The sequence below is a fragment of the Ailuropoda melanoleuca genome, chromosome 1, assembly GCF_002007445.2.
Source record: "Ailuropoda melanoleuca isolate Jingjing chromosome 1, ASM200744v2, whole genome shotgun sequence".
In the NCBI taxonomy this organism is placed as follows: domain Eukaryota; kingdom Metazoa; phylum Chordata; class Mammalia; order Carnivora; family Ursidae; genus Ailuropoda; species Ailuropoda melanoleuca.
In genome coordinates, this window is record NC_048218.1 from 66,384,106 (window position 1) to 66,409,202 (window position 25,097).

A 25,097-nucleotide genomic window follows, 5' to 3' on the forward strand; every position below is an offset into this window, starting at 1 on the left:
GCTGTGCTGCTGTTATTTCCTGAGCATCTGCTGTGTTCCAACCATGTGGCAGATGCTGCAACACCTAGATCTAAACATGGTTCAAATTGAGAAAGGAAGCCCTAAATCCTGGTTAACTCCTAAAAGGCTTGGCCCGTGGCTGTCTTTCCTACAGGTGGGAATTGGTTACCTGAGTGATCAACTTCTGTTTTTTTTATTCCTTTCACATACTTACCTTTTTTTCTGCTCCATGGGGCTTTTTTACTTTATGAGCGTGGTATGGTTCCAGAAACCCCTTTTTCCTAAATCTGGACGCAAAAGAATGGGAGAGATGACCTGTGAGTGATAAACACAGTGGTTCATAGGGAGGTCCAGCGGATGTGATTCAGGTGGGCTTCATGGTGCAAGTGAGGGATGTGAGTGTGTCCTTGAAATATGAAAAATATTTTTAAAAGAAAAGCTTAGGGCTATGAGGAAAGGAATGATAGACCTACTGGGCGTGGTTGGGGAGATGGTCAACGGAAGTCTTCCTCCACCATAAGTAAGATGTTTGGAGTTTCTCTGTAAGCATTCACCCAAGTGGAACTATTAAATGTCTAACAGGTACTTACATGCATCTGTCTTTTAAAATCCTATTAACAATCCTGTTAACATAACAATTCTTTCTCTTTCTTTTATTTATTTACTTTTTCAATGAGGAATTTGTCAATCAAAAAAGCGAAGTGAGATGCCTGAAGTCCAAAAGTTAGTAGGCAACAAAACAGCTTTGATTTCAAATATCCAGAGTGCTTTTGCACAACATCATTATAGGCCAGGAGCCTATAAACACTCAGGCGCTATTATCATCATTAGCATTAAGTAGTAAAAGGAGGGAAAGAAAAGAGTTAAGTGAAGGTGTTTTCAGTGCAGAGGAAGCAGTCCATGCTCCAAGACCGAGGGGAAGGAGAGGGCGCATCTGTTAGAGAGAGAAAGCATTATTAATTCTTGAGCCCTCTAAATCGGCTCCTCTCCCGCCTCTTTGGCCGCCTCTGCTTGTGTATGTTCCGCCAAAGCTGAGGAGTAGAAGCTGCACTCAAGGAGAAGCACCTGTTGTGTGCCGGAGTCTGTGCAAACCCCAGGCCGGGCCCGCAGCGCTCCCCCGGCGGCCACAGCCCGGCTGCCGGCGGGGACACCGGCACACAGCTGGACTTTGGAACTCCGCCCCTGAGGCCCTCCCTCCCCGCCGGCACCCCGCCCCTCCTCCCCAAAGTGGCTCTGGCTCCCAGAAAGAGCGGCGGCCGCGCGGCGGGGAGAGGACGGCGGTCCGGCCGGGAGGAGGGCGGGAACTGGCTCGCGGCCGCGGCGCTGAAGTTTCCTGCCCGCCGCGCTCCCACCCGCTGCTGGCGGCCCGGGCCATGCCGGAGCGCTGGGGCCAGGCGGCAGCATGAAGGGCGGCGACCGCGCTTACACCCGAGGTCCCTCTGTGGGGTGGCTCTTCGCGAAGTGCTGCTGCTGCCTCCCGTGCAGAGGTGAGTGGCTGTCGGCCTTCGCGCAGTCTTTTAGTCAAGCCCGGGCGGCGGGGTAGGCGGGAGGGGTGGGGAGCGGCCCAGGGAGTTCGCTGGGCCCCGCGTTCGCGTCGGTGTCCCTAGCAGAAAGCGGGCTCGCTCGCGGTCAGCTTCTGACTTGGATGGCGAGCTGCAGTTTGGCATCCCAGTTACTTACTTGTCAGCGACTTTGGATGTCAGGACGCCAGCCTGCGGGGGGCGGGGAGCTCCCCCCCCCCGCGGCTGTGTGTCCCTGTAGTGGCCGAGTCGCAGTCCCCTGCTCTCATTTACATACGGATCTCAGCTGAGGGATTAGCGAGTGACTCCTAGCTATAGGAATGTGTTTGACACTTGTCTCTACACTAGGAACTATTTTTGCCAAGTGACAATTTTCTTCGGGGACTGGAGCGGGCTTTTCTCTGCTTGGGCTTTTTGCAGGCTAGCTTGGGTTTGCAGCTCTGGGCCGGAGCTTGGCTCATTAATTAACCAAGAACTCTCTATGTACCCAATTAGGGCTGTATTTAATTATTCTGCTAATTTTAATGTTGTTGAGGAGATTGCAGGAAGCGACTAATTTCCCCAAAATCAGCCTGCAAAACAAGATGGTGAGAAGGGTCACAGAAAGAAGGGTATCAATTGTGGAGCCTCTCCTGAAAAAGAAATGGAGCCCTTCTTAGGCAGAGTGCCCGTATGTTCCTAAAGCTGTTCCTATCCCTTTAACACTTCAGCTTAGAGAGGGGGAAAAGAGGTTTTGTTTCTGTGTGGTTAGAAGTGAGAATATAGCCTCTCACCTGACATTTGCCCTTTTTAAATTTCACCTATTGGACCTCTCCACTCCACCCCCATTTACAATGCCCCAGTCTCTGTCCTCATCCTCATCTGACAAAGTCCTGATGGAACTTTCTCTCTGAGTTACTGATGAATAAACTTCATCCAAGTAACCATCATCATCATCTACGCCACAAACAGAGCCGAGCCCTGACAAATTCTTCACCCAGAGCTGAGATAAGGCTACAACAACTAATTAAACCTGAAGGACCTTTTCCCAAGTCATTACAGTTCATAATGCCAGCATTAGTCTTTCGATCTCTGCATTTAATTAGAACAGCCTGGAACTGTGTGGTGGCCAGCTCTAAAAGCCAGAATTAGGATGGAGAAGGAATCTTGGGGGCCAGGGACCCTCACCAGAATCTAAGTCTAGTTCAGAAACATTCAAAACCAAGGCTGGGAATTGAAGGAAGGGAACATTAAAAGGGAGAGGAAGCAGGAAATGGCCAAAGGGAATCTGAGTGGGTGGGATTGCTCTGAGGGCTGAAGGGTTTCCAAGCAGAATTTCTTGGGAGCCCATTTCCTGTCAAAAAGCAGAATTCCGGGGACTTGGGCAGTGCTTTTCTAAAGCCCCTGCATCGGTCGGCTTGAATCCAGATGTGTGGCCGCCCCAATTTGCCTGCAGAGGAATTCTCCTGGGGTCTCTCAGCCCTCGGCTTTGTATGTGGCCCTGGCTGCCCCTCCGGCTCCCCCTCCGGCTCCAGGGCTCAGGAAGAGGGGAGGGGGAGCCTGCCTCCAGCCTGCAGGGCTGGGAAAGCGGTGGCTGCAGGCTCTATGGTTTGCAGAGGGGGTGTGGGAGGAGAGGTGGTGTTACAGGAGCCAAAGCCAGAGCAGGAGGAGATCAATGACCCTCAGCTGAAGATTGAGGGAGGCAAGAGACCCAGGCAATGAAAGCTGCTTAAAAAGGGAAAGGAGAGTAACAGAGGTGGGTGCCTAGTCACCTTCTCCCACTTTCCTCCATACTCTTTCCCAGATGTGAGACGTGAAGATGGCAAGTTGGGGCTCAAATCTGAGGAAGATGGGGGGCAGTGAGTTAGCCATCCTTTGAAGAACTCTTGGCCTCGGCTGGGCAGGGCGATGGATTCTGAGGTATGGGGCACTACCCCAGGCTCTCTAGGTCTGCTCTAACAGAGAAGAGAGATCCAACTCTCCACCCAGACTGGAGGCATCTATTCTATTTGGAAGCAGATTGCAAAGATAATGTCTGTACTGAGTTTGAGCACCNGTATGGGGCACTACCCCAGGCTCTCTAGGTCTGCTCTAACAGAGAAGAGAGATCCAACTCTCCGACCCAGACTGGAGGCATCTATTCTATTTGGAAGCAGATTGCAAAGATAATGTCTGTACTGAGTTTGAGCACCTTGCCCAGAGCCCCGGAAACTTGCCCAGTTGCAACACAGAGAAGGGCTCAGGGAAGTCTGAGAGGCTGGCCGCCAGGGACTGTCGGCCTCTCTTTTTCAGTTGAACCAGTTCCTCTGGTTGTACAGACTTAATACAATGAAAGGCAACTTCCCCTTTTCCATGAAGGCAGCTGGCTGTTTGGCCTCCCTCTCTTCTCCTGAGAGAACTTGGCTATCCTACTGCTCCAGGAGGTGCACTCTGAAACTAGTGGGTCAGAACCCACTACTATGGTTCCCAAGTCAAGGGACCTTCCCCAACTGGCTTCCTGTCACTCAGAATTCGAAGGACAGAGGAAAGTCTGAGAAAAGTCCTTCTGAAGTCTGAGGAAAAGAGGAAGTGGAATGTTCTGGCTATTTTTGACCAACCCAAAGCCAAGTGAGGCATCCTAGACTTTCTCTGGTGAATTGTGGGTGTAATTGTTAGCACGAGGTTAAGGGTCAAGGTTTAGTGATGTACCTGTGTGGTCTTTAAGTATCATATTTGAGGAAAATGTGGGTGAAATTAGTTGAGCCTGTCTTTTGATTTGGAAAAGTGAGGAAAGCAACTATCTTATTGTCTCTTCCGGGTTTTGATTCTATTGAGTATGGGGATGGTCAAGGGGTTTGATGCAAGGGGTCTTTCTTCCTTTCCCTGAAATTGGTGTTGAAGGGCAGGAAAACTGAAAACCAGGGGTAGGATGGAAATAGAGATGAGGTGAAAAGGAAGAAAGACAGCAAATACATTTATAACTGCCTTTTTGGAAGTGAAAAAGGATCAAACGTGAGCTAATAGCATGTGTGCGTCTGAAGGCTGATTAATCATTGATGTCATACTTTGTGGGAAGTTTCGGGATTGCTCGGGCTACTTAGACTTTCCTTTAAGCCTGAAGAAGTGGGTCAGCTCTGGATTCTTCTTCAGTTATCTTAAATTTTTAAAAAGCACCTTGTTTCAGAGACAAAAAGGAATTGAAATCACCAGGAGGTCGCTAAGTTCTGTGTTCAGACTGGAGTTTGTGACTTCTAAGATCGTAGAGCCCAGACATTTTTCTGACCTTGGCTAGGTGGAAGCCAGTTTTAGAGCCTTTAATTTTCTAGTCCACTTGTAATTAACTGCGGGTATGCGGACCAAAGTCCCTTCTTGGAAACCCTGCCTGATTACTGTCCTCCTCTGCTTCTCCACAGTGTACACAGGGTTTATTTTTATTTGTTTATTACTGTATCACTGTCCCTGCATCTCAAGCCCACGTGCCATTGTGTGTACCCATTTACGCTGCCAGCACCCAATTCAGGCTTCTGAGCCTCTCAGAGGTAAAGAGAGGAAGGAGTGGTGACTTAACCGGACTGACTCAGCAGAGAGGGGAGGCGCTGGGATCACGTTCCCATGGCTTTTTCACCACAAGGGCAGTTGGGTTCCAGCCTGACTGACAACAGGGGGCCTGGGTAAGGGCTCTGGGGCTTCCCAAGTCATCCTCATCTGTAAGCTCTCTTTTCCCCCTACCTTTTCCCAGAATCACTACACAGGGCCCTCAAGACTCGATGTGAATGTCTCTTCTTTGGCCTATAAATGAATACACCTTATTTTATAAACTGAATTTAATGTGTGAAAGCATGACATCAAGTTCCTTTAGAAAGGTGCTGGTTACCTCAAAGAGAAGCCCTTGTGACATTCACTATTAGTGATTGAGTTCACCACTCAAGGCACAAAATCCTTTTATTTCTTCATCTTCCAGTATGCGCCTGTACCACAAAGAAAACAGAATCAACCATTTAGCATGTATGTTTTCCAGTGTACCTCTTGGTTTTTCTGCCTCCTGGGGAGATACCCTAACATGAGGAAAATTACCACACACACACCTACCATCCCCAACCCAAATCCTGTTTCCTTTCCCCTATCTGATTCTCTGACTAGGGAGTAGCAAGAAGGATATCAGTTATTACCCAGATAACAGTACTGACTGCTGGTTGTATGTCCCTTGTAGAAATAGGAGTGTATGGGTTTATTGAGATGAGGTGGAAATTGGAAATGGAAGCCAAATATCCCTCCTCCGGTACGGGCTGTAGGTCCCACAATCACCAATAATGCTGTAGGCATTACTCCCATGGTTCCATGTGCTACAGGCTGGTAAGCCGTAACATGGGATAAAAAGGTAAAAATTCAAACTCTGTATCTGTATTTTTATGCAAAATGAATTTAAAGTTAAAAAATGAAAGTGAACATTGGGGATTCACTCCTGAGCCCCCTATTATAGTCATATCTTACACTGGAGAGGTGTTATTGATACTCTCCTTCGCGATAGTTCCCTTGAGAATCTTGATGCCGGTCTCTTCTGCCCTGAAGATATTCCTCATCCTTCGAAGTGCCACTCCTCTTTCAGTGAGTGAGTGGCTGCATGGCCTGCCTTCTCCTTCAGACCAAACCCTAGACTTTTCCTGAAGGAGGGCGCTAGAGACAGCATGGATCTGAAACCCAGGGGAGGGCTTCTCCAGCAGAAGGCGCTAGATCACAGAAAGTTAGAGATCACTTAACAGGTCTTCTTTTACAGAGGAGGAAACTGAGATAGAGCTACTTAGTAGCAGGTCAGAACTAGAGCCCTTCTCCTGTGCTTTCCTCAGTGCCAGTATTGTCTTCTTGTGGCTTTTTCCACTATGGGCACAGACAAGGTTGATCCAACTGAGAAGGGTAGAGGCAATCCCTAGACTGGAATTTAGGTGTTGACTGTAGGTAATCTGCAGTTGGGGGGTGGGGGGGTGACTGCATTGCCTGGAGCCATTTGGAACTGGACCTGCCTGGTCTGCTTTGAAGCGCTCCTCTGTCCCAAGACCCCAGAAGGCAAAGACTGTCACATCTCTGTCTGTCCCAGAGCAGCTTGTGCACGTGTTCTTAATAAATATCTGTTCACGTTTTCCCTTCGGGTTCAATTTAATTCAGAAGGTTCCTTTTCCCTCCTTTCTTTCCTATCCCTTTTCTGGATATGTACCCTTTCAGGTGGAAATGAACCAATGAAATGCATTCCTATCATTTTATCTTTGAACATCTTCGCTGGTTTTTATGTAACACACAGTGTTTTAATTCATTTGACAAATGTTTATGTGCTGACTGCCTGCCGGCCCGGCACTAGGTACTGGGGGATGGGAATCATAATGGTGCTGACTGCATTTGGCTGTTGTGAAGATTAGTTAAGATAATGTGTGTGAAGGGCTTAGCATAGCAGTAGGCATATGAGGTCATTTAAAAAAAGGTAGCTACTAATGGTAATAGTAATTGTAATTCTAGATACAGACCCTCTCCTCAGAGGACTCCCACCTAAATATCTGTGGGTCCTCTGGGTGGTAATACCATAAATCTGCATTCCTACGCAATTTAATGGTCTTAGTTCAAACCATTGTCAACTGCGCCTCAATTCTATGGCATCGTCACTGTGAGGGAAGAAAGTTTGTGATCTAAAAGTATGATACGAATTTCCTTCTTTTTATTAAACCAATTTAAAAAAGAAACACACAACACTCCTAGTATTACAATCTCTGTGTTACATTAAAGAACATTCCAAAAAAGATACTGGCAAGAATCCTAAGCATCCCTGAGTTATTCTTCTCTGGGGGAAAACACAAGGTACAAGAACTGAAGCATAACTACACCAGTATTAAAGTTCAGATCCTGAGAACCTACCTTATATAAAAACACACCAGTTCTAGGCTGCTCTTTGATTTTGGCTAACGATCTAATGATACCCATTTTTCTATTCACTTGGGCCAACATTTATTGCATATTCATCATATGCAAAGCTTTGCTGGTCTTCTTTAGGCTGTTTTTGTCTAGATAAAAATCACCACCTGCTGCCCACAGCAGCCCCCAAAGTTCTGAGGTTTGGCCAGTATCTTGGTAGTCCTTGTAGATAGGGGACAAGGGCAGCTTGTCTCCCTCCCCCCTCCCCCGGGTGCGTTCAGTGACTAATGAAGGATATCTTTCCTGGTTGACAAGCAACCTTCTGTGTTCAACCTCCTGGAAGGAGGGGAGCCCTGGTCACACCTGGGAGACAGCAAGAAGGCTGCCAGATTGGCTTCAGCCAGGTAAAAGAGCAAAGATCAGAGTTACAGAACGGGTTGTTCCGCATTTTTCTTGATTTCCTGGTGACCACAGTGAGGGAACCGTCAAGTTGAAAGAAAGGGAAACCCCTTCTACTGCTAGATTGACACAGAACCTCATAAAACATTCCTGCCTCCAGGTATCTGCTTTCCTTGGAGGCAGGATTAGTTGTAAGCATGTGTGTGTTCTCCTGCAGCACCTCGGCGTAACAGGCTCTCAGGACATTCCCAATGTCTGCCTTCCCACTGTTAGAACCTCCGTATTGCTCCCATGGAGAAAGGGATAATGTTGCTCCCTATTCAAAGGGGAACCAAGCCTCACTGTTAAAAAGAATCGCAGTCAGGCATTCAACTCTTGATTTCAGTTTACATCATGATCTCAGGGTGGTAAGAACGAGCCCCCCCCTCACCGAATGGAGCCCCATGACCGTGCTCAGTGGGGAGTCTGCTTGGGATTCTCTCCTTCTGCCCCTACCGTCTCCCCACCTCCCTGTGCACGCACACATGCGTGCTCTCTCTCTCTCTAAAATAAATAATTAAATCTTAAAAAAAATAAAAAAGAATTGCAAACACTCCACTTCTGCACAAATTTTGGATCTCAGTCTCATGCCTATGCAGTACCTCTTTCTCTTCTCTACTTAAGGCAGAAATTCTTGAAGGTTGGTCACTGGGGAACATGCAAGAAATGCAGATTCTTGGCCCTATTGACTCAGACCCAGCGATCTGTTTTAACAAGCCCTCCAGGTGGCTTGGTTTTTTTGTTTGTTTGTTTGCTCTTTTTTCTTTCCTCTCTCCAACTTTCCCTGACCTCTCTACCCTCCCCCTTCCCCCAGCTCCAGCAAAAGCTTTCTATAACAGAAGACATCCTGCTTCCCTGGAGATTCTTGCTTTGAGAAGCGGGGGAGGCCCCTGCATGACTCACTTTCACTTGTCAGACCGGGGTAGGAGTTAGGAATCCCCTGCATTTTCCACGAGCTTTACAGCCCCCCAGGGTCCAGTTAGGGAAATTGTGGCATCCTTCTTCTGGTTTAAGACTCCTTTGCTTTTATTTTTGTTTTCCTCATTACTCTTAAAGCTAACTTTCCTCATTACTCTTAAAGCTCACTACAGAAAAGAATCAAAAGTTAAGCAAACAAAAAGACCATAAAAGTATAACTTTTAAAGCATGATCCTAACCACCTAAAACAACTACTTAACTACTTACTATGTCCTTTTCTATATGTTTACTCCCTTAATAAAGGGCCTTATATTTTACATATTGCCTTATAACCTGATTTCACTTAATCTTTTGAACATCTTCCCAGGTAGAGGCATTTCCAGTGTGTGTGTGTGTATTTTTTTAGATTTTTTATTTAATGATTTATTTTAGTGGTGGGGGGAGCAGAAGGGGAGGGAGGGGGCAAAGGGGCAATCAGACTCCATGCTCAGTGCAAAGCCTGACTCGGGACGCCATCTCAGGACCCTGAGATCATGACCCAGGCCAAAACCAAGAGTCGGAAGCTCAACCAACTGAGTCACCCAGGCACCCTTCCAGTATATTTTTAATGGTTGCAAAGTGTTTCACTGGAGCAAGACTTGAACTCAACAATTGTTAGTATTGATTTAATATAATGGTTTAAAGTTTAGTGAAAAGGGATGAGGACAAGCCTTGGGTGAAGAAATAAATCTTTCCAGAACCAGATTGTACAGCAGACTGATTCTTGTCCTGGGGCTTACATATGTCCACTCCCTACATCCTCTCTTTCCTTTTCTCAGGATGTATGATCTAGCCCACCAGAGAGGTGTGATCTATTCCTCAGAAGGTCAGTATGCTTTGTGGCAAGGGCACATTTTTTCCCACTCACCCTTCTCTTCTTATGTGATGTTAGGAATCTTCTCACTCCTCAACTTCTGACTGATCATGCAGTTGCTTTCACTGAGCAGACTTAGGGATTTTTCTTTTATTTATTTATTGGAGACATACCTTTGAAAATAGGGTATGTAAAAATTATCGTAACTAGGAAAGAGAGTCTTGATTATTTTCTTTTCCTAGCAGAATCATATACAAACATTGGGAACGGATTTAGAAAGCATTAGAAAGCCATAGTAACATTTTGAATAATCCTCTTAATCTTTTTTCCCATGTATGTATTTTTTTGTTCAGAAATATGACATAGTGGTGTTATGAACTTTCTTCATATTATATATTGAACTTCTGTGACATTTTTCTGTATGCCTTCGGTGAAATGCTGGAGCCAGCTCTGCTCAGGTTGGGATTATTAAATATTCAGGGTTTTGAGAGTAGATTGTTAAACCGTTGTTAGCTTGAGATCAGCCATAGTGGGGAAGTCACCAGATACCACAGATCAAGGGTTTTTGTTTTATTCAAAGAGCTGGTTTATCAGCATACCACCGGATGCACAATTTTACTATGTCTAAATATGTTTTTTTTTCAATTTTCAATCTATTTTTAGTTGTTTCTAATTTTGGCTATTATAAGCAATACCTACAATATTGCTTATAGTCTTATAGAGTTAAGTCTTAGAGTTAAGTCTTGGCACACCCATCATTACTTCCTTGGGATAAATCCCTAGAAATGGAGTTCCTGAATCAGAGAACGTCAGAATTTCATGACTTACTTGTTGCCAGTTAAACCCACTGTTTCATACCCTTTGAAAGGAAGAGTGTACTGTTCTTTGTTTTAAGAGGATTTATGAGAAACATCCTCTAGGACCAGGAATTTTATGTCTCTCCTGTTGTTTGCTTCTGTTTACATTTTCTGAATTAACTTAATTCTTTTTATATAAGGAAACACCCTGGCCGAGAGCCTTTGATTCATAGGCTACACACTGATACACAAGTTGTAACAAATATATTTTGTGTTTGTTCTGGATTGAGAGGCCATATATCATGATGATTAAGAGCTTGGACTCCGGAGCCAAAATGAGTTTGAATCCCAGCCCTGCTACCTTATCGGTGTGACCTTGTACAAATTATGTAAACTCTTTGGTTCATTCTCCTCATCTGGAAAATGGAGATGATCAAGGAATCTAGTCTTGGGATTTCTACGAGGCTTAGATGGGTTGACATATGTAAACCACTTAGAACTGGCATGTGGTAAGTTCTAGGTAACTGTTAGATTATTGTTGGCATTAACAGGTAATTAACTGAGCATTTCTTGTATCAACCTCCAAATATTTGAATACCATGTGGCAGGTATTGGACTAGCAACAGTAGAGAATTTAAAATGTTTTCATCCCTTTGAGGATCTTGCCATCCAACTTGGGAGCTGCTCCATAAATATGAAACAGTAAATAATAACAAAAAAAATGGGAGGGGGGGGAAGAGTTGCTGAAGACAGTAAGAGGAAAGATACTCCAAGATCCTACCTGACGGCTGACTAAAATAATTATGCAAAATCTGATGGGAGCACAGTGACCTGAAGTGGTCTGAGAGGACTTTTCAGTAGCTACAGGGTTCTCTCTGGGCCCTAAAGGGTGAGAAGGGGTTTTTAAAGGACTGTGTATATAGTGAGAGAAAAGCAGCATGGACGGGCAGGGAACCTCAGAGGAGAGCAGGTCAGACCTGCCTTCTAGAGCTGTGCTATCCAATTCAGTAGCCATTAGCCGTATGTGGCTATTGAGGACTTGACAGGAGGCTGGTCCAAGTTGAGATATGCTGTAGGTACGAATTACATACCAGATTTCAAAGATTTAGTACAAAAAGCATTGTATGAGAATCTCAATAATTGGGATAGCGATTATATATTGAAACAATATTTTGAAGATATTGGGTTGAATACAATATATTAAAATTAATTGCACCTGTTTATTTTTACTTTTCAGTATAACAACTAGAAAATCTTAAATTATATGAAAGTTATAGAAAATTTTTTATAACATAAAAAATAAAATTACATATGTGGCTCACATTTATGGTTTACACTGTATCTCTATTGGATGGAGCTGTCCCAGAGCTTATAGCCCATGATACATTGATGCGCCGGAGTAGGAGGTTTCCATCCCATCCCAGGGCCAATCCTAGGTCCTCCTCACGGCCATCTCCATAATTCTGGGAGGACGCAGTCCCTCTGATGCTGAAAGAGGCCCACAGGCCTTCCCAACTGAAACTTTCAAAGGAGGCAGTTACATGTTTTCATTTCTGAGCAGAATAGTTTGTGAGGAAACAGGGCTTAAATTGCAAGTATTCTCCCAGAGCTCAGACTTTTAGGGAAGATCCTGAAAACAGTCCTGAACAGGAAGAGAGTGACATCTTGCTCCCATCTCCCAACCCCCTCACCCCTCCACCAACTGACTTCCTCCTGCTCCTTTAGGTGACCCAAGCTGCATTGCTGGCCAGCAGGTCCCCGGAGTCTGAGGGGGAAGATGGGTAGTGTGGCAGGCCAGGGCGGGACAGAGATGTGGAGATGTGACTAAGTGGGTGTGTGGAGCCCCAGGCTGAACTCGTTTTTCCTTTAACTGAGTGGTGTGTGAGTGTTCGATTGTATCATTCCGAGCAGCCTCTGTGATCCTCTTTTTTGTCCTCACGGGGCATCACCAGGTGCCTGGCTGAGCACAGTGCTATCCATCATTTCCCTCTTTGTCTGGAGACAGCTGTATACATAGCTTGTCTTGATTATATGTATCATCAAACACTGGAATTTTACAGCATCTCAGATCATAAAGATCTGTTTTATCCATGAGAAGAACACTTTGGAAAAGGGAAGCAACTTACCTCAGGCATCAACTGGTAATTTATAAAATGATAGCATTCTGCCTGTGGCATATTGCTTTTATTTTTGTAGAAGAGATGGTGAAATGTAGAATAGTCCTGCCCTTTTGTTTGGGGGGATGTAGAGGGTAGAAGCACAAGATCGAGACACCCAGCTCTTTGGAAGGAATTGAAGGGTTGAGGAACCCAGTGAATCAGAAATCATTCTTAGGGGGCACCTGGTTGGCACAGTGGTTAAGCGTCTGCCTTCGGCTCAGGGCGATCCCGTCGTTATGGGATCGAGCCCCACATCAGGCTCCTCCGCTATGAGCCTGCTTCTTCCTCTCCCACTCCCCATGCTTGTGTTCCCTCTCTCGCTGGCTGTCTCTGTCTCTGTCAAATAAATAAATAAAATATTTTAAAAAAAAAAAGAAATCATTCTTAGGTTCCTGGAACTGTGTCCTAGCCACCTGCTCTAGATTTGCTCCCATAGAAATCAGCCCCACAGTTTCCACTTATATCTGGTGTTTCTAAATGTCTGGAGGGATTCTGGGGGAACTTAACTGCTCTGAAATCACTGATGGGTTTCCAAATCCTAGAACTGAGGGTTGGGTCCCGCTGGCTCTAATGAAATCAAGGTCTGCCCCATTGGCCTGAAGTCTCCAAGCAGGACTAGCTAATACAGGGGACCTTCTTGAGACATCTCAAGGGGCCTTCCTGTGACCTTCCAAACAAAATGGAAGGTCAGGTTGATCCAAAGCCAGGTCTGGATAGCCCATGTGCTCTCATCTAATCAGGTTCCCCTGAAGCCTTTTTGGAGAACCTAGGATGTCTATGGCTGCCACCGTATTCCAGGGGCATTACCCAAGGTCTCCTGGACTGGTCATTTCTGACTCCTCCAGGACTGGGGAATAGTCAGAAATCATAGCCAGTGAACACAGTGGACATGGCAATACCCCTCAGTGTAGAGGGGGCAAAAGATAGCACATACCTTGTTCCGACTATTCTCCAAGTGTGTATGAGAATATCTGCTTGTGGGAGTGGAATTTAGATTGGGACAATAGGAACCCTGTCTGAGGAACTAACATAGGCCTCAAAAGTCTTGTTACTACCATGCTTCTGGTCACCCAATTGGGATTATTGGCATTCTGGACCAAGTTTAGAGAGTCTTTCCAAAACGTTTTGCTAAATATTATGGGAGAGCACAAGGGAAGTAGACTAAAAGAAGCAGAAGGCCAGACAGTTTTCTAGAGTTCTTGTTTTTGGTACCTTGCATGAAGCTGGCTTGCTTCAAGGGCTCATGTGCCATTCTTTGGTCCCCGGGCACCAGAGGAACCTGCACTGTGTCCATATGGATCATTGCTGCGGCCCTCCCTTCCTAATTCATGACCTGGGGAGCTGTCATCTTGTGACCAGAGCCCCCCTTGCTACATATTTTGACCCCGGAATCCAGTGAAAGGGGCCAGATTCCTGCTCACCATTCCGCACCTTGGGCTTTCCCTCCTGGCCTTAGTTTCTGTGCGGAGACATTGTCATCCCCCTCAGCTGCCTCCTCCTCCCGCAGTGATGCACCACGGATCATGCGTGCTGGCAGGTCTCCACTGAGGCCAAGTGACCCTCTCTTGGCAGGGTTGGAGACTTGACTCTACAACATGTGGGACACTGTACTCAGGGAACTCTGAGATCTTTTCCAATTCCCATTTCACAAAGGGATTTTAAAAATATCTGTTTACTTGGATTCTGTATGAAAGCAGGGGAAGACCTCAGTAACCTTTCGAGGTTTTTTTCAGCCTTTCTAATTTTTAGGCCCCTTTCTTTGTGTGTGCACTATGGTCAGGAAATTCTACCCCCTTTCCAATTTACCTTACATCCTAACCACCAAATAGTGCTTCCATTTTAGAGTGGCAGCGGCCGACTCTACCAGAGTGTCTACAGATCTCTTCAAACAGTTTCCCAGCCCATTCCCAGTGAGGTGGTCAGGTCTAAATTTAACCGTGACCTTCTGCCAGCATACACAAGCTAGGGCAGCAAGAGCAAAATCAGAGCTGAACTGTTCTCAGGTCTGTGTGTTTGTGTGTGTAGGAGTTAAAAGAGAAGGTGAGCAGAGCTTTCCAAAAGGCCAGGTCAGCCCTGGGGGAAGAGATGTTCAGGGTAGAGAGATGTATAATCATCCCAGGTGACTAGTAGAGTTTATGCTAGCTTGGCCGGGTCCCTTGGAGAAGGTCAGCCAAATTCTCCACCCTCTCGGTTTCCTCCCACTGTAAAGTATCCGTGATGTAACTCACCTGGATTTGTAATTACGGTGGCTTCCTGCCAAGCATTCTACCGCAATTATGTGCTCACTCTTGTCTCTTCTTCCAGAATTTTTTTTTTAAAGATTTTATTTATTTATTCGACAGAGATAGAGACAGCCAGCGAGAGAGGGAACACAAGCAGGGGAAGTGGGAGAGGAAGAAGCAGGCTCATAGCAGAGGAGCCTGATGTGGGGCTCGATCCCATAACGCCGGGATCACGCCCTGAGCCGAAGGCAGACGCTTAACCGCTGTGCCACCCAGGCGCCCCTCTTCTTCCAGAATTACTGATCCCAGCTTCACAAGATACGATCTGTACATTGTGTCATATAGATTTCAACTCTTTTTTACGCGTCTGGCTTGCATGTTTTTCTGTATCAATGGGTATATATCACAAACACAGGACAGGGGCAGTGTCTGTAATTCTGGTGGTGGAATGGCTTTGCACATTTATTATGCCAAAAATGTGTAAGTGCAAAGCAGTGAAACTGGCTTCATTTATAAAATTTAGCTCATTATAATTTAGTCACACCTCTAACTTGTATTTATAGTCACGATTAGCATCCTATACCATAAAATTCATACACATATGTGACTATATATATATATATGGCATTTTTAAAGATTTCATTTATTTATTTGAGAGAGAGAAAGAGCACAAGCAGGGGGAAGCAGCAGAGGGAGAGGGAGAAGCAGGATCCCCACTGAGCAGGGAGCCCCATGCGGGGCTCGATCCCACTAGGATCATGACCTGAGCCGAACAAAGGCAGACGCTTAACCAACTGAGCCACCCAGGCACCCCTATATGGCATTTTTAGAATGGTATCCACTTAGGACTCAAATGGGACAATCCTTTATTTTTTTAAGTAGTCTCCACACCCAACGTTGGGCTTGAACTCATGACCCTGAGATCAAGAGTCACATGCTCCACCGACTGAACCAGGCAGGAACCTCTTAAATAGAACAATTTTTATTTTTCTGTTTGATCTCTAACAACAGTTTGGAAGTAATGTAGAGGCAGGTTTGGAGAGGCTGCCTTGAATGTATGTCTTTCCAGAATGCCTTGGCTGGCAGCTGAGAGAAGAACCAAATTACAGAGCTGGGGTTTTAGCAATCTTTGAACATGCACATCACAACAGGGACTTGACTGCGGAGGGAACACAGGCCAGTTGGTGCTCTTGTGCTCATCTGTCATCTTCTGTGAGTAAACTAGGGGAGTTGTGCAGGCAGTTCGCCCATTAGCTCTGGTCTCCAAGGGAAGGGCATGGATTAGGGAGGGTCAGACTGGTTCCATCCTGGCATTAGCACTTACTAAGCGCATTGCATTAGTCTCGTTACTGAACTTTTTTATGCCAATTTCTTCATCCGCATCCTTGGGAAAATACAGGTATCTGTCCCTAGGGTATTTGTGAGGATTCAAATAAGAAAGGTGTGGATTGTGTGTGTGACACTTAGTATAGTTCCTGGCTCCCTGGCACATAGAATGCACTCCATAAATGCTAGTTTATGGATGATATTATTCTTTCTCATAATCAGATATTTCTCTGACTTACAGGGCAGTAGTTTTAGGTGAGCCATTAAATGGGATGGGGGATTAGTGGGTATTTTTCAAAACTCTCTGGGAAAACAGACTTGTAACTTAGACTTGTAATTACTGGACTTTTGTTCAATTTTTGATCGCTAGGAGTGTCCCTGTTTCAAACAATTTGCTGATCTGATGGGACCTAGGGCTGATTCAGGATGAGAGTTTTTATTAAGAAAAAGATAAAAGGTCTCCTCCCTACACCTGGAGGCCAGTGTGTTGGGTTCTTAAGCAATTCTTCAGCAAGTCACTACTAAAGATCTTTATATTTATTAGTTTTTATATTAGTTATTAGTTTAATGTATGCCCTTATCCTGTATTCACGTCCAAAGCTGATCATCTTAGATGTGTTTCTTTAATTACTACAGTTATCAGCTGTGTTTGGGCAAATATCTGGTCTGCCATTTATGGGTCAGAAATTTCTATTCTGTCAGTAGCAGCTAATCGGAACTCCTTGTATTCAGTCACCACATTTCTCACTTTTAGACAAAAACCAAAGAAACTTGACGTTTTGGTTAAATGTGTTACTAGCTGGATTTAGATTGTTTTTTGCTATAGCGAAACTCACTTATAGATCTTCAGGTTCACTGGGAAGAAGGAAGTCGAAAGTCCCCCAAATTGACTGCTTTTAGGCCTTTCTGTGCTGAGTGGGGTCATGTCCCCATCCTTGAATTGGTCCGCATGGCCCAGGGAATAAAATACTCAGGTGATTTTGGCCCCGCCTCTGGGTTTGGGGCTGGAAGTGGAGACTGAGGAGGAACAGGATTTCTATTCACAAACCTGGGCAATCTGGGATGCTCCTATGAAGGAGAAAGAGAAGCAGGTACTGGGGAGGCAGCCAGCATGTGTCCTCTGTGTGGACCCGTGGGCCCCTTAGCCTAACGAGAAACAGAGCAACTGAAGCCCCCTGCCTCTTGTGTTGTACACGCCCAAAGGACAGCATGATCCGCCCCTCTGGAGGAGTGAGGAGGTTGTGTGCAGGCCTTGCAAAGAAGTGACACAGGAGCTGGCTCTTGAAGGGGTGGAGAAGGGGGGGGGTATTCTTCATCTAAGAAGTTAGGCAAAGGAGATAGCACGAGGAAGAACATAAAGTCCTGGGTACGAGTGGAATGTTCTGGAAACAAGGAACAGCTAGCCATCTACCGTATGTGACTCTGCTATCTCCTTTGGTCTCCCATCTTCTGGGGGTCAGCCTGCACATCTCACAGATGAAAAGACTGAGGCTCAGAGAGATTCAACTAGTCTCCCAAGAGCATGTGGGTAATAAGTTGAATCCTGGTTTCCGCTCCATGTTCTACTCATTCTCCCACTTACCCTGCTGCCCAACTCGATTCTGACCCTTGTATCAAGTTCTGCTTTTTTATTACCATGCTGAAATCTGGTGCAGTTCCATGTTCTGTCCCTGAAACTATGGGATGAGTTAGTGGTTCCAGAAGCAGCCTTTCTTGTCGGGTATTACTTTTATTTGCATATGTAAACCCTGTGCCGCCAAAGGTCTGAACACAAGCACTGCCTGGCACGCACACACACACGTTTATACCCTAAATAGCAGCGGCCCAGAAATGTTTGTCTACTTTTGCCAACATCTGACTGTGATTATCTTTAACCACAGTCACACTGTTTGTCTCTTAAAATAGCACTGACTCTCCCGAGGAGTCTGCTTGTGGTTGTCACGGCCCTCCTGGAGCTCTGGTCCACCTGCCTTCTCCTGGTAGCCTTGGCAGCCCGTGATTTACTGGATTAATTTCACTCTTCCCTTATGTTGACCCTCCAGAATTCTTCCTTAGGATTCACAGACCTCTCCTGGTGGTCCCAGGACCCACCTTTTCACTCAGGTAACTGACAGTATAGCTCACCCTACAATATCCACCCGCCTTTTCTCCTTCCTACTCCTGGCTGTGCTCGCAGGCCATGTCATATGCAGGGCTTGACTTCCCCAGAGGAGAGCAGCCTAAGGGCCAAGCGATGTCTAACCTGTGGGGTGGATCCAGCCAATTTTTGAAAGGGAGTGTCCCTTCACCCTGCCCCGGAGCACGGGTATTAACCATGTATGTCCTTGCTTTGGGTTCTGCCTCACAGAAACTCAGCATTCCCTTCTGCTAGTCTCAGGTTCCTTTGCTTTTAAAAGTTGTCTGATTTTGACTTTGACCATGATGAGAATAAAAGGAGGGAGTGCAGAAGGTGTTTTTACCTCACAGTTTCTGACTCTGCCTTACCCTGCCCCACCCTCCTCCACCCCTGAGAATAATACATCATACCAAGCTAGGAAAACCACTACCAGATAGAGCCCAGTGGTCTTATTTGAGAAGGTCTTTCCCAGAACCATCACTAGGATCAAGGGAATGAACATCAACTTATGCACATGACTCTGGGTGGTGTGCTCTGGACTTGTATCCTATCACTAAGAGATCCTTTTTCTTTTCTTTTCTTTTTTTTTTTTTAAAGATTTTATTTATTTATTTGACAGAGATAGAGAGAGCCAGCGAGAGAGGGAACACAAGCAGGGGGAGTGGGAGAGGAAGAAGCAGGCTCCTAGCAGAGGAGCCTGATGTGGGGCTCGATCCCAGAACGCCGGGATCACGCCCTGAGCTGAAGGCAGACGCTTAACAACTGCACCACCCAGGCGCCCCTAAGAGATCCTTTTCTGAAACAATTGGGGTGAGGTGGGTGGCAAACACAAAAGCCAACAGGGTAAGAACTCTGAAAAAATAGATCGTTGGGATTGCTTTCCCATTTTTCAGGCTTGCTGTATGATTTGAACAGTATGTTCTCTAGAGTGGGGGCGTGGAGGTCACCCATTGAGCTGTGCCAAGAGCTACTCCCGGTGCTACCGTGGGGCTACATTGCTCTTCCTGAACCACGAAGGTTCTTTCTGCATAACCTTTTAAAAGTAGAATTGAAAGTTGAGGTGCCTAATTGTGGAAAATAGGTTTGGGAGATGAAGGTTACAGATGAGCTCATGAAAGCCCTATAAATATTTTTATGATCCTTAAAATAAATTATCCCACTAAATAAGGAGAATGAATACCATGTAATTTCCATTCTGTTGGGTTAGAAATGTTTCAGATTTTTCTATCTTGAAATTTGAACTAGATATTTTTCAGTTCGTTTTTGTGTGTAGATGATGGGTACATGAAGACACGCTCACCCCCATCCCCACTGGGGTCCTTCATCCAGATGCAGCTCAAACCTTTGTAAAAGTATAGACTTTCGAGTCCCAGACCTCCCTGAATACTGGCTCTGTCATTTACCAGCTCTGTAACCTGCCATAGGGACTTAACTTCTCTATGCCACATTCTAATTATCAGCAAAATGGGCATAATAACACCTATGCACATGGAGTGTGCAGATATTATTGATGATGGCATTGAAATGCTTAGCATTTCTGTCATGTTGTAAGTTCTTATAAGGAATAGCATATAAAATGTAGGGGCACCTGGGTGGCTCAGTTGGTTAAGTGTCTTCCTTCGGCTTGGGTCATGGTCTCAGGGTCCTGGGATTGAGCCCCACATTGGGCTCCCTGCTCAGTGAGGAGTCTGCTTCTCTCTCTCTCTCTCTGCCCTCCCTCACTGCTTGTGCTCTGTCTCTCTCTCTCTCTCTCTCGAATAAATAAATCTTCAAAAATTAAAGAATACCATATAAAATGTAAATATAGCAATGGTGATTGCGATTTAACAAGTGGTTAAAATGATACCTTTTGTATTATATATATTTTATCACAATAAAAAGAATTCCAAAATTATACCCCCAAAAAGGTTCTGTGTACATGTGAAAGAGAGCAATTTATTGATTTATAAGAAACTGGAAGGAAGTTTACCAAAGCATGTTCTATGGAAGGATTCTAAATGATTTTTTTAATCCTCTTCTTTAAACTTGGATTTTTCCAAATCCCTACAATAACATGATTGCAACTAGTGAATATTAAGTTACAACGAAAGTCTAAATGAACAAAAGCATCACTAAGTACAACCATGCCAGGCCACCCATGCTGTCAAGCAGGCCCCAGGACTCTCTGTTCTCCACCTGCCCTGTCGTCCTCGGGCTTGATGGGGGCAGGGTCACAAGGGCAGCCTCTCCCTGTCCTGGGCCCACACTGACCTCTGCCCCAGCCAGCTGTCTATCCCTGGCCACCGTCACTGGAGGAATTGGGTGGGACCATGCAGGTGGCTCCTTGCGGCCTACCCCTCTGAGCTGCACTTGACAGCCAGGGCCGTCTTCACTCCCGATTACAGAGTTTCAGTACCATAGAGTTTCTGGCTTGTTGTATTTCATAAAGAGGCATGTGTACCCAGCCCCGTGCTTCACCCGTGGCATCGTGATGTGTCAGAACACCCAAGAGCAGAGAGGCAGTTGACCCTGCCTCAGTTCCTCCACCCCCCATTACACGTGAATGATATTCCCTTCCTCCAAACGGACACACTAGAATTTATTCTTGACACAGCTTCTAATCTCTCCCGAGACTTTGACTTAACACAACTGTGCATTCATTCGTCAAAATTTACTGAACCTGAATATACTGAAACTTAAAACACACAGAGCAATAAAATCACATTTATTGACATTTTTGCAGGAGGGGAATTATGCTTTGGAGTAATTACCATGTTGTCCTCAGATGGGACATCTTAGGTCCTTAAACTTAGGTTTTCAGTGATACCCTCTCTTGGATGGGGGCCCGCAATGGTGACGTGTGGCCCAGAGGAGCATGGGAACTGCCCCAAGAGCCAGAGCCTGAGGTCTGCTGCTTATACGTCTGGCAAGCCCAGCGCTCCCACAGCACGGGGCATCATTCATACCTTGACATAGGACAAGACTGCTTCCTCATCCTTTCTCATGGTTGTATCTCCTTAAAAATTCCATAATTTTGATTTATAAAATAGGGGAAGCTTATAAAACAGATATAAAACAGGTTCTTTGAAGTTTCTACTTTAAAAAAAAGATGTATGTATTTATTTTAGTGAGAGTGCGAGTGTGGGGGGTGGGGAAGGGCAGAGAGAGTCTTAAGCAGACTCTGCGCTGGCGTGTAGCCCGACGTGGGGCTCAGTCTCACAATCCTGAGATCACAACCTGAGCCAAAATCAAGAGTGGGAGGCTTAACTGACTGCACCACCCAGGCGCCCGTGAAGTTTCTACTTTAAAATATTTTCCCCGACATTAAAGTAAGGTAAATTGTGTCCCTGAATAACGTTATACATAAAAATAAATTACAGATGGATTTCAGGCAAATGTAATAGACTCTAGAAAGGAAATTAAGACAAATAATAGACTGGGGGAAAATACTTACAACCTACATAATAGACAAAAGATTAATACTCAGAATACATAAAGAGTTTTTATAAATCAATAAGAAAAAAGCCAACAACCCAAAAGGAAAAGCTAGAAACAAACAGGACTTTAAAAAGCAATAAACTTTTGAAAAGATAATATCAGTATTAATTGGAGAAATGAGATTATTTTCACCCTTCAGATTAGCAAAATTATAGGTAAGGGGATAGAGAAGTAAACAGTTATATACTGGTGGGAATATAAATTGATACAGTCTTTTTGGAGGGCCATGTGGCAGAATCTGTACAACTGAAAATATATTATGTCTTTTGACCTCCTTCTAAGAGTATACCCTTAAAGAAGTTCTCCATTTGTCCCAGGATGTTCAGGTGGTAATTTCTGTAATAGCTAGGAAGAAGATGGGCAGCATCATTATTTCCAATAGAGGAATGGTACAGTTTTACTGTGAAACACTATGCAGCCATCTAAAACAAACAAACAAAATACAGACGAGAAGGTCTTACACTTGTTAAATGAAAAAATGTTTAGAAACTTTCAACTATAAAGCAGGAACTGCTCTGTGTAAGAACTGTGCATGTGTTGTGAATGCGTGTGTGTGCGAATGCGTGGAAAATGGTCTGAAAGTCCTACATCAGCTGTGGTTATGTCTACATAGCAGAGTGAGATTGAGGTATGGGGGAATAGCTGGGAAGAAACTGGAGAGAGATGGAGGACTTTTCAGCTTATAGTTTTCCAAGGTGTTGCTTGACATTTCATGAGCATATATATACATATGGTGTACTTTTTAAAATAATATGTATTTATAACAGATTAATTTGGAAAACTTAGGAAAAATTAAGGAAACTGAATCACCTTTAATTCTGGACAGCTTGACTTTAGTTACTTATCTCTCAGTCTTTTCTATATGTACACTGTGGGGGGGGTGGTTCAGCTTTATACTCAACATCGTATCCTGCTTGTTTCACTTAATGTTGTCTAAGCATTTCTCCACAGCTTTACAAATTCAGTCTCTGGTGCTACCTTTGAATGTTTACTATAAATTCACACACTTCCAGGTTCTAGAAAAATGGCCATGAGGAACAGGTACCTGGAGACTGAGTGCTCACCCTGTCTGCCCGGGGAGGGGTGGTCAGTGGAGGGCAGCTAGGTCAGGCATGAGGACGACCTGCTGGAAATCTGAGGAAACCTTACAGCAGCCCCTCGCCCTTTTCACCTTCTCCGGTTATCAATGGACCTTCTGTTTTTCTTTCTCGTTAGCTCAGGTTCTAACGGTGACTTCTGGGAGCTGCTTTCTCTGCTACGGGCCTACCTGAGAACTGGAGCCAAAGGGCAGGATTTGAATATCATCCCTCCCTTCAAGTAATGGCATCTGAAAGTCAGCTTAGGATGTAGGCTTCCGTCTCTTTCTCTGAGTTTTAAAGGTGAAAGAAAAAGACTCGCAGATAATCTAGAGTTGTTCTTCCATTTGGTCAGTTGGTAAACTGAAACCCAGCAAGACTGGTGTTTGCCTAAAACTATGCCTCAAGTTAACAGGCTAGAATCTTCCCCTGGGACTCTTGGTGTGACCCAGTGCTCTTTTTACTCTACGATAAAAGGCACCTGAGCAGCATTCGGACTGCCTGGAGCCCTGAGACTTAGCCAAACGTGCTGTGGGCTGAGGAGGGGTCACTTGGGCTTAAGTTTTAGTTCATTCATTCCGCAAATATACTGCTGTACGGACTGACACAGAGACGAGGTACGTGTTGGTATAGAGTGATAGAGGTGTAGTTACCACATGGTGGTAGGTGATGAAACTTGGTTTTCTTCTATTTTTTCCTGTAATGACTATGTATTAGATTTGAAATACGTAGCCATTAGAAGCTTGACTTTCTTTTAAGTCTTCCTGTTCATTTAAGTATTTTTAATTTTCCAAAGTCGTAAAGTACTTCCTAACTATAGAGTAAGAAATGGGTGGGAAATTTTGTGAACCAGATAAATCCTCTCTTCTGATGTGAGTCTGATAGTTCTGGGGTCTCGGACCCGAGTTCATGAACATCCTGTGTGTCCTGCCACGAACCTGTTCACGCTTGTCATGCACATCTGTGAGCGCGCACACGTGTGTGTGTGCGTTTGCACTTGCTGGGATCTGCTTCTGCATCTGTGACTACATCTGATGAGCAGCAGGTCGTGGAAGGGAGTCGGGAGTAAGCGCATTCTCCCTTTGCTGCTGTCTGCCGGAGAGTCAGAGACTCACAGTCAGGGGACTCAAAGCACTGCAGGCTGATGGCTCCGGAAGGGGCTGGCTGTCTCCCAGGCCCCGCAGGCATGACTATTACAACACAGTGTTGCTTATTGTCATTCAGCTGTCATTATTATCATCCCTGTGTATTGTCATGTGATGACCTTTCACTGTTACTCTAAGCGTGCATCACCTCACAGGGAGGTGTTGCTTATCCCCGGTTTATCGATGAGGAAGCCCAGGTTCAGAAGGGCCAAAGCCCAGGGTCACCTCACTCCACCACTTGCCTCCTGTAGTTATGCACGCACACACAGGCTGGCACCTTGGCTTCCTTTTTATTCATTTAATATTCAGAACATATTCATTGAGCATCGTCTATGAAATCTTTTTCCAACAAATGTTTATTGAGTGTTTAATTCTCATGTCAGCCACTCTTCTAGGGGCTAGAAACACAATAGTGAACAAAAGCTGCTAAAAATCCCCAGCCCTCATGGAGCTGATATCGTAGAAAGGAAAACAGGTGAGACAATAAAAGTAAATTCTATAGTAGGTGTTTTTAAAAGTAGTGTGTTAACAGAAAAATGTGCAGTTCAACATGGCCAGCCAGCGGGTGAGGAGATGCTTGCCGCTGAAAAGACAGCCTGCTTCTCACTTTGTCACCACGCAGGGCCGCAGAGGAAAATACCGCACTTGCGGCAGGCAGAGAGAGGAAAGGAAAAGGACCCGTGGGGCAGAGGCCTTTATGAGGCTAGCCAGGGAAATCAGGCTTAGGATTGGCTAGTTTGAATCATTTCAGCAGGCTCGAGTGCAGGGGCTCTCCCTAGATGTCTGGTTCCTGGCCCTGGGGGGCTTAGGGCGGGTGGATAGTGGCCCAAAATGCAGAGCCCAATGAAGAAGATGGTTGGGGGTGTGGGCTCTGGATTGGTGGGTTGCGTATGAAAGACACAGTCCCAGTTGAGTTGTTTGCTGTCTCTAGGAATTAGATAGCCCTAGGAAGAAGGGCTGTCCCTCCTAGGTCAGCAAGGCTCCAGATAGCAAAGCATCAGAATACAGAAAATAAAAAGACATGGTTAAGGGACACCTTGGATGGCTCAGTTGGTTAAGCGTCTGCCTGTGGCTCAGTTCATGATCCCAGGGTCTTGGGATCGAATCCCACATCAGGCTCCTTGCTCAGTACAGAGCCTGCTTCTCTCTCTGCCTGCCACTCCCCCTGCTTGTGCTGTCTCTCTGTCTCTGACAAAT

The 25,097-nt window shown here is 45.3% G+C and overlaps 1 protein-coding gene across 20 annotated transcripts in view; it reads left to right on the plus strand.

Annotated features, from left to right (window-relative positions):
- KALRN (kalirin RhoGEF kinase) overlaps positions 1 to 25,097 on the plus strand; it is a 641,300-nt gene that overhangs the window by 522,999 nt on the left and 93,204 nt on the right. For 3 of the 20 annotated variants that reach the window (XM_034659728.1, XM_034659736.1, XM_034659732.1), the window contains exon 1: positions 1,227 to 1,487. The exons of 13 other annotated variants lie outside the window; for them this stretch is intronic. In XM_034659728.1, the coding sequence (XP_034515619.1) occupies positions 1,403 to 1,487 (85 nt within the window). In that variant the 5' untranslated portion in view covers positions 1,227 to 1,402. Of the gene's footprint in view, positions 1 to 560; positions 1,488 to 25,097 lie in introns of those variants that run through there. 4 more of the 20 variants (XM_034659721.1, XM_034659716.1, XM_034659726.1 and 1 more) reach the window with 4 other exon arrangements.